The 13,262-nt window shown below is 44.1% G+C and overlaps 2 protein-coding genes across 6 annotated transcripts in view; one reads left to right on the top strand and one right to left on the bottom strand.

Annotated features, from left to right (window-relative positions):
• kcnj1a.1 (potassium inwardly rectifying channel subfamily J member 1a, tandem duplicate 1) lies at window positions 1-1,122 on the top strand. The gene has a single exon (XM_068585581.1). The coding sequence runs from the start codon at window positions 1-3 to the stop codon at window positions 1,120-1,122; it is 1,122 nt and encodes a 373-aa protein (XP_068441682.1).
• Window positions 1,123-3,638: 2,516 nt separating this feature from the next.
• The window catches only part of fli1 (Fli-1 proto-oncogene, ETS transcription factor), a 32,910-nt gene continuing 23,286 nt past the window's right edge, over window positions 3,639-13,262 (bottom strand). For all 5 annotated transcript variants that reach the window (XM_068585559.1, XM_068585558.1, XM_068585561.1 and 2 more), the window contains 4 exons: window positions 8,964-9,023; window positions 8,184-8,243; window positions 7,422-7,469; window positions 3,639-7,211 (listed from right to left, as the gene is read on the bottom strand). In XM_068585559.1, coding sequence (XP_068441660.1) covers window positions 6,682-7,211; window positions 7,422-7,469; window positions 8,184-8,243; window positions 8,964-9,023 — 698 coding nt within the window. In that variant the 3' untranslated portion in view covers window positions 3,639-6,681. The remainder of the gene's footprint in view (window positions 7,212-7,421; window positions 7,470-8,183; window positions 8,244-8,963; window positions 9,024-13,262) is intronic.

Genomic DNA, 13,262 nt, shown 5'->3' on the forward strand with positions numbered 1-13,262 from the left:
ATGATTGGATACATAAATAGACGTATCCAGGACTACATGCTGGAGCGAAAAAGATGCAAAGCCAGACTAGTTACCAAGGATGGTCGCTGCAACATTGAATACGGAAACGTTAAGTACAGCAACCAGTTATACTTCCTGGCTGACTTCTGGACCACCTTTGTGGAGATCCGGTGGCGCTTTGTCCTCTTCCTCTTCAGCGCCTCTTTCACCCTCAGCTGGTTCATTTTTGGCCTCCTGTGGTTCTGGATTGCACGCAGCAATGGTGACCTGACATGGCAAAACCCTGCGTCAGACCACATTCCATGTGTTGAAAATGTGGTGGGACTCACCACAGCTTTCCTTTACTCCCTGGAAACCCAGACAACCATTGGGTACGGCGGCCGAGCGCTCACCCCTCACTGCCCCGGTGCTGTGGCCGTCCTCATCTTCCAGTCCCTCATCGGCGCTATTATCAACTGCTTCATGTGTGGAGTCATACTGTCCAAGATCTCTTTGCCCAAAAAGAGGGCAAAGACCATCTCATTCAGTGACATGGCTGTCATCAGCCCCAAAAACGGTTCCCTTTCCCTGTCAATCAGAGTGGCCAACCTGCGCAAGACGCTGATGATTGGAAGCCAGATCTACGGCAAGCTGCTGAGGACGACAAACACCCCCGATGGGGAGACCATCATTATGGACCAGGTGAACATCGACTTCACGGTAGACGCCGGGAAGGACAACCTCTTCTTCGTGTGTCCTCTCACGCTCTTCCACGTCATTGACAAGAGCAGCCCCTTCTTCGAGATGGCCGTGGACACGCTCCACAATCAAGAGTTTGAGCTGGTCGTCTTCCTCGACGGCACGGCGGAGTCCACCAGCTCTGCCTGCCAAGTGCGGACCTCCTTTATTCCTCAGGAGATCATGTGGGGCTACAACTTCTTGCCCATCATCTCCAGAAGCAAGGAGGGCAAATACCGAGTCGATTTCTCCAACTTCTCCAAGGTGGTGCCAGTGGCCACTGCACACTGTCCCTACTGCTACCACAACATCAAGGGTCATCATCATCACTCCAGGGACGGACATGACAACCGGGGCTTTGAGGTGATTGAAATCGATGACGCCCCCATTGTCACCAAGATGTGAGATCACGGACACACAGCAATGGAGAGTAGAAACTGAGGGAGGTCAAGGAATTTGCCTCTCCTTGACGAACTCCTCAAGTCTCAAAAAAGACAAAGGTCCTGGAGACAGGTGGGGTTACCCAGTGCCAGGCAGCACATTGTGTAGCATTTAAATATGAAGTAAAGAAAACCCACTTATTTGTTATTCTATTGTGTTGAACACAGATAAGAAAGCCGGCTCTGGGTCAGGACATTTTTTGTCAACCATTTGTATGTAAAACCACACCTGCCACTGTCTGCTGACAAAAAAAAAACCTGTTTTTTAAAAGGGAGACCAGGTCATGCAACACAGAGAGGCTAAAATCCAAGGAACAGAAAGTTTCCCCAATTACTCTCACACGGATTGAAGATATCGGTGCTCTAACTTTAAATGAAGACAAGTGGGTATAATTGACTTTTGGCCTCGCACATCAGGCGTGGTAAGAATGGAGAGACTTTTAATATCATTAAATTATCAAATCTATTTTCCTGTGTTTAAAACTCCCAATTACTTGAAGGAGCACTGTTGAGGGTCAGTGCTTTTGTCGTGGGTGAGAACAGATGAAGTGGCGAGTTCAATGATTCATGCTACTGTAGGCTGCTGTACACAAAGAGACACTTGGACTTGAACCATTAGAGTCTGCTTAACTATTCAGACACTGAGGCACTAGCAATGGGCGGGGCTCAGGGGCCACTCTTTTCAAACAGTGGGTGATGTAGTTGTGGGTTTCTCCTTGAGCGGAGACATTGTGAGAGAACAAAGCTTTCAGGAAACACTTACGCCCGCATGCAGCACCGAGTAGTATGATAATCAATTGACTTTGTTCGATTTTGTATTTGATCTCAGGGCGAAAAAATACACTGAAATAAAGGCTATTTTTGCATTGAAAATGTCTGCGTCGTCGTATTGTTCTGTACCTAACCGAGTCTGGATGTCATATAAGGACTGTGATCAAAAAGGTCAAAGCGGCGCGATGACAGGTGCCAACCCCTATTGCGGTTTTTCAGCGGTAAACAAAGATAAGTTGTGACAGCAAACAAAGATCCAAACACAACAGAGTGGAGGTTTTTGGGAGATAAGCGCCGTTGCTTGCTGCCCGTTAGTTTACGTGCAGCTTCTGAACATGAAACCAGAACTTTCCATTTTGAGAATCAGCGGCACATGCTGTACGTGGCCGTGGAGCTTTAACAGGTTTTGTGGAGGTCGACCCCTCTAATGAACTATATATCCTCATTCGTGTGTGTCTGCAGCTTTGCCGTGAGAAGAGGCAGAGTAATAGGGGCTCGGGTAAAAGATTGTGAATAATTTGGATAAATTATGTGAAATTACTAAGCAGCATGAAGACGATATATGCCAGACATATTCGAATACAGAAACAAGTCCACGACTTCCCCTTGATGGCTGTTCTCTGTGTCTGTGATACATGTTTGTCTTGTGCAAACTAAAAGAGCACTTTGCAACACGTACAGCTGTTACACGCAGACAACATGCATACACCGGTTGTTAAATTACCAACACATATCATTTAAAACTGTCCTCAGAGTGAGACTGAAATGATGCAAAGAGGCTAATACTAGGAAGACTTTCAAATTGACGTGCACCAGCCTAAAGTGGTTTTACACCTACAATTCCCTCACTCACAGCGTGTTGCCCCGTATGATCTGTCGATTCAAAACCGAATAACTGTGTAAACACCATTGCAGCATTGTTTTTGCAATGACAAAATGGAACTTGGCAAAAATATGCAATTATAAAAATAAGGAGTGTCAAAATGACGCAGCTTCCCGGCAATCTTTTCTCGTGCACCGGACATTTTTCATTTGAATTGAGATGAAATTGCATGCAGTTCTTCAGGTACAGCCTGTTAGAACTAACAAAGTCAAATGCTAATTATCTATATCATCATTAATATGCGTTAATTGGGGTGGAAACATTTTGAAACAAAGCAATACAATTAACTAACTCCACAAACTACAGCCTTCGATAATTTTAAATCAAGATCTTTGTTCATAAAAATAAAAACAACCTGAATGAAGGTATGTTTTTTTGCAGGGCTGATGTAATAAACTACATATATACCAGCTTATATACCAGCAACTGAGTGTGTGTTCTCTTAATGAGAGACAACATTTCCACACCATCATGATGCAAATGCAAACTAAGCTTGCTTTAATGAGAAGAGACAAATATGTTTTCCGTCAGCAGCTGTGACTATCTCAAGCTATTTATGCACACGTGGTATACGTGTGATAAACAAATGCTAGGGAATAATACGCTTTGAACGTGTGTAATGAGTTCCCAGAACTGTCATAAAATGTGCAAGTCACTGTAATGATGTACTAATTGTGTACACAAAAAAGGCCCAATAAAGAATTAATGTTTTCATCTGGTGTGGCAGCAGGCAATGGAAGATAACTTGAGAGGTAAAAACATTTATTTTGTCACATTTTCCTATACAAAAGCCCTTTTTCAAAAGGTATTACTTCATACATTGCAGGAATGACAATAATAATAATATATTGGTTAATTGTAAAATTATACACACACATATATATATATTTATATATATATATTTGATATCCGAAAATACATTGCATATACGAAGTAGCACAGGTCCCTTTTCATTGATAATGCTTGTGAACATGGAAATGAAGGGTACATTAGAATAATTTCTTTATGCTACAAATTACAAGTTCCCTTTTTTTCATTCGGTCTTTTAAAGCTATAAACTTTCAGGAGAAGCTGGTTGTGGATGTTGAGACAGTTTGAATTGTTTTTCATAACATACCTGAAATTATTTAATGCACAGGAAAAGCGATCAATTCCACGGCTCTTTGGCATAAAACTTGATTCACGAAGGAAAAGTTTCATCATAATCACATGTTGCATATAAAGTGAAGGAATCCTTGGTGGTTGGGTTATGATTCAAGCACATATTTGTGGTTTTGGGAATACAAGAAAATATCACGTGCACATAAAGACACTTAGGATGTTACAACCGAATTTCAGAAACAATAACAATAACAAAATTTTAAAATGTATTGCCCAAATGTACAGATATAAAAACGCTTAAAATGCTGAACAATTAGCAGAAATGGACTTTAAAGGTTTGCATTTTTGACCGAGGTCAACTCGTATTAATTCTCTTGACTTTTTATACTGTGTCACATATGAAAATAACTCTGCATAATTTATACAGTAAGTTGCTTTAATGCCTAGTTGACTGATGCTTATAAAAGAATAAAAAATAGGTCTGACAAACGCACAGCGTTTGCGAATCTGAGGATTTCTTTGTTTCATCTCATACTTTATTGGTTTTGTTCTCTGAAAAACTACTTAGTCCCAAGTAATTTATTTTCAAGTGTCCATTTTCAGTTACTCTAAAAGAATACGTTTGCTATATCAACAGCTTTGAACACCTGAAGATGGATAATGTTTTGACATGATACTCTTACATGAAGATGAAAATTCTGACGTGAGATTCATGTGCATTTTGCTGGGCTTTAGATCAGTGAGAAACTAACATTCAAACACACATGCTGCTCTCAAACTAGGATCCAGCCCTGGTAAAATACAACTTAACTGTCTATTAAAGGAGCAATATACGACATTCAGAGCATTAATATAGCAGCAAACAACTATTTGCTATGTGAAGATATAGTGGAGTAATGTCTACCTGAGCAGAGCGTGAAGTCACTCTCCCTCTGCGTGTGTTGTTATCAGAGCTTTGCCTTGCTTTGATGACATCGTCAACCCCGCCACGCTGTTAGCGCATGTGAGCGTACCCCAATCTTTAGCTCACACCCGTCGCTCTGCAGTCCGCATCACTCGTGTGACGAACACGGCTGAGAAACGTCATCTCGACCGACGGCCTCGTTGTGGCAGCGTGGCGCCGACCCCTCCCCACCCCCCGCCCCAGGTCGCCGTAGCTTGTACTGTTAGCTCTGTTAGCACCGGGAGCTACAATGTTGAGAGTCAATCAAAAATGCTCCCAATCTCGTATGTTGCACCTTTAACATGACTCGCTGCTCGCCCACTTCTCTGCGCTGACCTACAAGGTCCTGACTGGCCCGACAGAGAAGAAGGAGACACTGTGGCAGCCGTTATTGACAGGGTGCACTTCAAAATCAAAAAATGTCAGATTTCTGTTAAGACACGAAGGGGAGGATTACACGTAGCATTTTAACGTGTGATGCTGTTTCATCTATAATGAATAGAAAATATAATAAAACAGCAGTTAAGGCACTGTGATGGGTTTGGTTTCTCATTGTGCCAGATATTAAAACTGGATACACTGTTAGGCACTTTGGATAAAACAATACATCCAAAAGAGGCACTTTCATGTTTTAGATTGAGACGTGTGCAGCAAACATGGTGTTTAAAAGTGAAGGATTCTTTCCACTAAACAAAATAATAACATCTGACAAATTTTGATTTTGCCGCCGGGTGTCCCTTTTTTTTTTTTTACGTGTTTCACAAACCAGAAGACATTCACATTAATACTGACATGGTCGAGCAACAAAACATCTGGAAATGGCATGGCTGAAAGGCAACAACATGGCAAACATTTAATAGCCTAGTGTGTGGCCCCCTGAACACATCTGACCTGGGTTGAATTACTGTTGCAAATTACTTCAATTACATCTCGACTCAGCTTCCTCAGCACAGTCGAGTTCAACTGTACACGTCGCCCATCTTGAGCTCCAGACACACACACACACGCAGAAAGCATTTGAAGTAATTGAGTTGACCCAGGCCAGCAAAACATACAGCGCTTCCTTCTCCGGAATTTAACTCTTCTCTAGCTTTCCAGTTTGGAGGATAAATAAAATTGTGAATGGCATATTCCAGTTGCCAAATTTCATTCAGTGCTGAGAAAAGTTCAACTCTTTGAGAGCTCCTTCTTGTCCAGCGAATTCCAGAAGACTCTCCACACACACATAAAAAGATGCAGATGAACAGACGAGCAGGCGGAGACAGTGGGAACGGAAGGCTAAGATGTGGTGGGAATAGAAAACCCTCGACAAGGATGTAGACAAGCACGAAAGTCAGATGCTTAAAGCGTTATGTACATAATGTACTGAGGCGGATGTAGATTGAGACCCATAAATAATAGGCCCATGTCTGGTACTGAAGCGTGGCGGGAAGGAAGACAGACTCGAGTTGTTCTCCCGGCCTGCTTTTGTTTGGGGATGTTTTGGAAAGTAGAAAATTCAGATGCGCGTTAAAAAAAAAAAAAAAAAAAGCATAAACAAATAGTCGCTAGTCTGGTAAAGGTAAGTAGTATTCCATTTTGGACCACAGCATCCAGTTGTTTATATAGATTCTTACAAATAGAAATACAAAAATTTAAAAAAAAAATCCTTCGATTTTATCATCCTTCATTTAGGAGCAAGATTTCTTTCAGAGGGACAAATGCTTTTCCATCGCAGCCTCTAACTCCGCCTTCATCGGGTTGGAGGCAATGGGGTGGTGGGGTGAGGGGGTAGGCTTTGTTGTGGGCGTCTGTCGACGGTGGTGCTTGGTCACAGTGGGGTGTGTTTAGTAGTAACTACCCAGGTGGGACGGCACGTGGGTGTTGGGGTGGCGGGGAACATTTGGGTTGGGGTAGATGCCCGCTGTGGGCGAGCTCCAGTACGGAGCGGTGGGTCCAAAGAAATTGGAGGAGGAGACGGGCATGGATGGAGGATGTTGGGTCACAAAGTTGACCTTCTGCTGGTGGGCATGGTAGGAAGGCACGTAGGCCAGGTCCGAGGGGTACTTGTACATGGAGGACTCGGTGGGGTGCGGCTGCAGCGCCTGAGCGATGCCGTGGAAGTCGAACTTGTAGGCGTAGCGCTTGCCGTGCACCTTGGTCATGATGTTTTTGTCGTAATAGTAGCGCAGCGCACGGCTCAGCTTGTCGTAGTTCATGTTGGGCTTGCTCTTGCGCTCGCCCCAGCGCCGCGCCACCTCGTCCGGGTCCGTCATCTTGAACTCGCCGTTGGTGCCCTCCCAGGTGATGCAGCCGGCGTTGGCGCTGTCGGACAGGAGCTCCAGGAGGAACTGCCACAGCTGGATCTGACCTGAACCTAATGGTGGACACACACACACACACACACACACAAGCAGAGCTTAAAGACGCGACCTCATCTAAGAGCGCCGTCACCCACTGTGGCCCAGCTGGACGACTCATCATCTGCCCAGCGGGGACTGCATGTTGGGACATTTTTTGAGATACTTCCACAAAAACTGCCCGTAGCAGATGCATTGTGAAAACCACAGCGAGTTTAAAGTCTTACCTGGATTGGCGAGGCGACTACTGGTGGGACCCAGAATCTGGTACGGATCTGGGGACGAATGGAAAGAGTCGTTGGTCTGCACGCTGATTACTTTGGTGATACAACAGCGTGCAACACACACTTATTTGTATGCAAGACCGAGGACACAATATACATTTCACTGAGCGGCTGCTGCTTCAATACAAATTAAAAACAACCCTCCGTATTACTTTCGCTTCCACTGATCACTGAATATGCAAAATGATAAAACAAGAGGGCATTATGTGGTAAAGACTTGTTTTAGTGCGTTTGGATTATTGCGCTCCTCTAAATAATTAGCTGTCCGGGAAAACCAATTACACATGCTAATGGATGTGTTGCTGAGTGGTGAGAAAAAAAAACAACTACCAACACTAATAAACACTCAAAGCTTGTTGGCAGACTGGAATCCAAACAGTCCATAATTAAATTGCTGGTGAACCACGTGTCAACAATTGTTTTAGCGGTTTCCCGAGGCCGTGATGACTTTTCTCATCTTGATTTGTGCCTGCTTGCATAAACTGTGACATATTAAGTCGTTACCTACCAACTTATACCAATGCGACGGTAAAATAAGCCAATGCAAATAGCTTAGAGGATACAATCCTCCTGTAGAATAATCACTCTCGGCCGTCATTTGGCTCACAAAAGGCACAAAGTGAAGCTTGTTCTCATGCTGACACATTAGCTTCAAGCTTCTGCTTATAACGACAAGATCGAGGAAGACACCAGGTGAGCCGTTACCTGGCTGAGGTCTGGGCTGCTCAGTGGATTTGGTCACATTCTGAGTAACCACCGGTGAACCTAAAGAGAGAGACACAATCAGTGGAGGATAATGAAGAGACAGAGACTTACTGGAGCAAGAAGGGTGGCAACAGATAACCAGGTTTCACATCTTGGTTGCCAAAGTGAATAAGGCAGTGTGTGTGTCGGCTGGACTGACTTCTTTTGCCCGACTGTTATCTTTAGGAGGGTGTCCGACATGTCTAGACTCTGCAGACGTTTGAACCGCCTCTGCTGATGTTGGCTTAGGTCAAATGTGTTTTTACGGTCTCTTAGCAATTGCTACTTGTGGCACAATAATTGAAACCACTAACTGATGTATCGTATCATCACATTTCTGCTTCACACCAAGTTTAAAATTCCATAAACACACTTTTTGCCAATAACTACACACAGTTATCTACACTAGCTAGACACATCGTTCAAAACCAAAAGCCTGTGTGTGTGTTGTTTGCTAAGCTCTGTCATTGAAACTCCACACTCAAATTATCAATCACCTGCACCCAGGATGAAGCCGTGACCACTGAGATCACTTAGACAATCAGAGCTCGAACACTAGAGACAGGACTCGGGTTTGCTTCTTGGTGTGGACGACATTGGAGGTCAATAATGGAGAGAAACTCGGAGGACTCGTTGCAAGACAAATTAGAGACTGTCGTCTAGCAATTGCAAAACACTGTAACCTGCATAGTGACAGGTGATGCCTCCCTTAAGTCTGGTTAACTGTGGTCCAGTCCTCACCTTTACCACTGTGCATGTTGTTTGACCATCCTGTCCGCCGTACAGCATCATATGAAGGATCTGACAGAGACAGAAGACAACGTTTGCTTGTTAAAAATATATTTTCCATTTGGGTAAAAGGCCTTTTTTCTAAGAAGATGAGAAATAAATGAATTGGCTGTGTATTTACAATCAATGTGGCTGAAGGAGGTGACTTATGTTCTCTAACAGGACTGCGTCCGTCACAGCGTAACAGAAGAGCCCAGTTACCAAACGCCATTAATAAATCTGTCAAAACACGGTTCTAGATGCTCTTCACAGGATATCTGGACGTGGAAATGTGGTTTCATTTGGATCACAGCGATGGGTTGAATGTAAAAGATGGCACAATCTTCAACAGAGTGCAGTTGGGTTGAGCAGCTTGCAACACTCTGACCACAAATAAAAAGGAGTGATGCAAATGAACGTACAACAGACAGACAGACACACACACACACACAGAGACAATACATGCTCATGATGTTCATCCTCACCCCTCTCCCCAAACAAGCGGCTGTTATGAAACCTTGACAAACAGCCAAACTGGCCCAGTTTGCATGAGTTCTACCTGCTGTGTGTCTGCGGTTCAAACCAAAGCGAGTGTGAAGCTGGACGGCTTCCAGTAACAATCAATCAGTCTGACACCAACCGATAAAAAAGAGGATGTATTCTTCCCCTGGCAATGTCTCAAAAACACCCTGCTTCACTCGAGGTGCACCTGGCCAGCACCCTTGATGGTTTGTAATATTGCGGTGCTGAAACAGTTGCCAGAATACATTTTAGCTTTACGCACTTTACTCTGTGTTGTGTGCAGCAGACCTTTACGCGGTGTTCTCGTGCTCTGCAAATCTTTTTTTGTCAGCGGTTTTCTTCCAGAGGGCAGCGGGCAGAGACAGTGTAATGGCGATGACAGAGGTTGTTGCCGGGATAAGCAAGCTTTTAGAAGATCAAGAGGCAATCCCATTTCCTATCCGCGTCGGCTGAAATTTCGGAGTCGCAGGATTATTGACAATCAAAGACGGCGGTTTAAATCCCCGAATCTCACAGTTTTTTCTTGCGATCGCTAAAACACAATTCATGAAACGAAGGCCCCTCCACTTGTCGAAAACCTCTCACACGAAAAAACAAACAAAGATAAAATATCTTACATCTCTTGCCAAAGCACACAATCCATTCAAAATAGTTCAAGGGTGTATTCTCAATAATCAGTAAATAAACAGCATCACCTTAAGACACACTTTAACCTCACGTCTATTTACGTTGTCCTAATAAAATCACCAACATTTAACTTTAACATTAAACATATTATGCATGTTATTTGAACAATACAGTGAAAAATGTGTCTTACACTACTGTAAAAATCCACTAGGGACAATTCATATCTATTAATTAGAGGCATTATCCTTTTTTTTCTTCACCTTATTCAGCTAAACTGTTTTCTCTACAGAAAAGATGTCGTGGACATATTCACGATATTGGATTTGAAACACAACACAATATATTGCAATTGCAGTCTCTCCGGTTGTGCACACCAAAGAGCGAGTTGCAGCCGACTCCCATCTCCAGTGTTCCAGCTCTGATTGCTAAGTGATGTAATTGGCTACAGGTGTTTCACATGAGCACTCTGGGGGCAGGTGATTGATAATTGAGCGTGGCGTTTAGGAGGCAGTGTTTAGCAAGCGACACACAGGCTTTTAGTTCGGAATGATGTGTCTAATGTGCATACGTTAAGTTCTAGAGAGGGAGAAGCACAACACTGAAAGCAGATACGACCAGCGAGCGTGGCCTCGTCTCAAACATTGAAAAAGTGCGGCTTGCATTGTGTTTTAGCTCAATATGCATGACTAATTATCCACATGGATGGATAATTAGAATATGTTTGACATCACCAAAGTGAGCGAGTGTGTTTATCAGACTTTAATTGCATGGTGTGTGTGTGTGTTTGAACATGTAGGTGTTTGTTTGCCTTTGCAAATTATTCTCGAGCGACTTTTAATCATTGCAGTCAATAACTCGCATAATGATCATCCGTCAATCACTGGAAAAATAAATAATAAAGTGTTCACTTTTCTCTCTACAACCCTGTCTTCTGAACGGTTGATGTTGTATTTGTTAATGATTTAAAAAGTCCATCAACTTGATATGCAAGACCCCTTTTTAAAGATATGTTGTTGTAAGAGCGACACAATGTTCAGCCTCTGTGTTTGTCAGAAACCAATGACACTGGAGCACGGACAGACTTTGTGGACCGTCTTGACTTGTACAGCATCACCAGAGGACCATCCAGCGGCAATCAACACAACATTCATCACCAGCTTCCGCCTCACGAGCGGCCATCTCTCAACACTGTACCACACTGCCCTCCTGTGGTTTGGGACAATTTTACAGCTCAGTTTTCTTTAAAATAAACATTTTCCTTTACCTCTATGCAACCATGAAAGCAATGTTGGCCTGGTATCCTGCAACATAAGTGTTTTATTGTTTTCCTCTTTTTAAATAATGGTCTTGTGCTACTTTCAAAGGAGGTTTTGTTGCCTCGTTTTCCCCTTTTCCTCAGGCGCAGAATATCGACCAATCGAAAAAAAACCCTCTGCTGCTCGGGGACCTCTTGATTTCTTCGCTAATTTCTCAACTTTTAACCCCGTGGCGTTCCAGCGTAAAGGACCCATTCTCGTCTGCACCCATGAGAGAGAGAGAGAGAGGCTCTGGTCCCCGTGGACCTAAAAGAGGGATTTTGAAGTGGACGACGGCACAAGGTGAAGGCCTCAAAAACATACGGCTGAAGTGATTGAAGGATGTGAGCTTGCAACAAGGCGAAAAAAGAAAAGCGAATAAATTAGAATATGATCAAAAGGATGAAAGAAAGGGGGAGCGTAATAGGAGAGAACGAGGGCGAAGAGAGACAAAATAAGAAGCGGGCTGCCGTGGCTCAGCGGGGCTGTCAGGTTCAATCTGGTGTGGGCCGGCAGGACAGCCAAGGAGCAGTGACTGGGGGAGAGTCCTGGGAGACTTGCGTTTCCTGCCTGCCTCGCCTGCAGACAACCTCTCTTTGTTTTACTGGCCCTTTTTTCCCCTCTACTCACCGCCAGCCCCCCCTCCCGCCCCCTCTCCATCCACTCTCCACCACCCCGAAAAAAAAACACAACGGGGCTACCTCCATACGTGAAAGAGAGGAGGTTACAAACAGAGATGGCAGAAGGACAAATGAAGTGGAGATGAGGAAGAAGAAGGGGAGGGAGGCACAGAAAGAGACTTTATGGAGAAGCAGACAGAGGAGAATGGAGACGGAGTGACTGAGGGCATGAAGAGGCTTGACATAGAGAGAAATAATATTAAAAGAAGTCAGACGAAAACACAAGTTTGGAATTTGAAAAGAAAACAAGGCCAGCGAACGCCATCTGGTGTGCGCGCTGGAAGAGATGCAGTAACACGGGCTCATTCACTTCTTTTTTCTCAATACACTTGGCGTTATTGTTGTTGGCAGCCAATTACATTAATCTTCAAAAACAATTTTCCCTTCATCCGCGTTCAGCATTTTTTTTTTTTTTTTTCCCGGAGTGAGTGAAAGGTCGGGAAGTCGAGGTGCAGAAGAAGGAAAGAGCAGCAGATGTAAAAACGTACAAAGCCCAAGTGGTCGCGGGTACTCGCAAAGGCAGACCTGAAAGTGAGCGCGCACACACACACACACATACACACACACACACACACACACACACACACAGAGCCGGCTCTTCCCCAACCCCCCCACCCACCCCCTCCCTTCATTTTTCCAGGCCTCGCTCTGACTGCGACTTGAGCCAGTTTCCACTCTGGTCTGAGGGTGTGGTGCACGCTCCTGGGAGACTTAGACTGCAGGACACGTTAGTCAAAACAAGGCCCGAGCGCTAGACAGAGAGGGCGAGAGGGAGAGAGAGAGAGAGAGAGAGAGAGAGGGATAGAGAGAGAACAACGGAGTCGAGAGGCTGAGATAGACAGAGAAACAGGAGGAGAGGGAGGGAGACAGTCTGAGAGAGAGAGACCCAGACAGGGCAAACGTTTTAATACTGTAATACAGGTGCTCTACAGGAGCCATTAGAGGAGGAGAAGGATGGCAAAGTAAAGGAGTAAAACAACACACTGCTGCACATAAATACACATATTTATTGCACACGCAAGTGTGGAGCAATGCTGTTAATATTATTGTTTTTAAAGAGAGAATTTGCGTCTTTCGTTTGCCTTTTTTTTCTTTTCGTTCAAAATGCAAAAAGGGGAACGATTGAAAGTCACATAATGGCGCACTCC

The sequence above is a fragment of the Clinocottus analis genome, unplaced genomic scaffold (assembly GCF_023055335.1).
Source record: "Clinocottus analis isolate CAN_PGR_092001 unplaced genomic scaffold, fCliAna1.0.p SCAF_2, whole genome shotgun sequence".
Lineage (NCBI taxonomy): Eukaryota > Metazoa > Chordata > Actinopteri > Perciformes > Cottidae > Clinocottus > Clinocottus analis.

Excerpts from the sequence above, each read along its gene's own strand:
- kcnj1a.1 (XM_068585581.1), top strand. The coding sequence starts at position 1 with ATGATTGGATACATAAATAGACGTATCCAGGACTACATGCTGGAGCGA.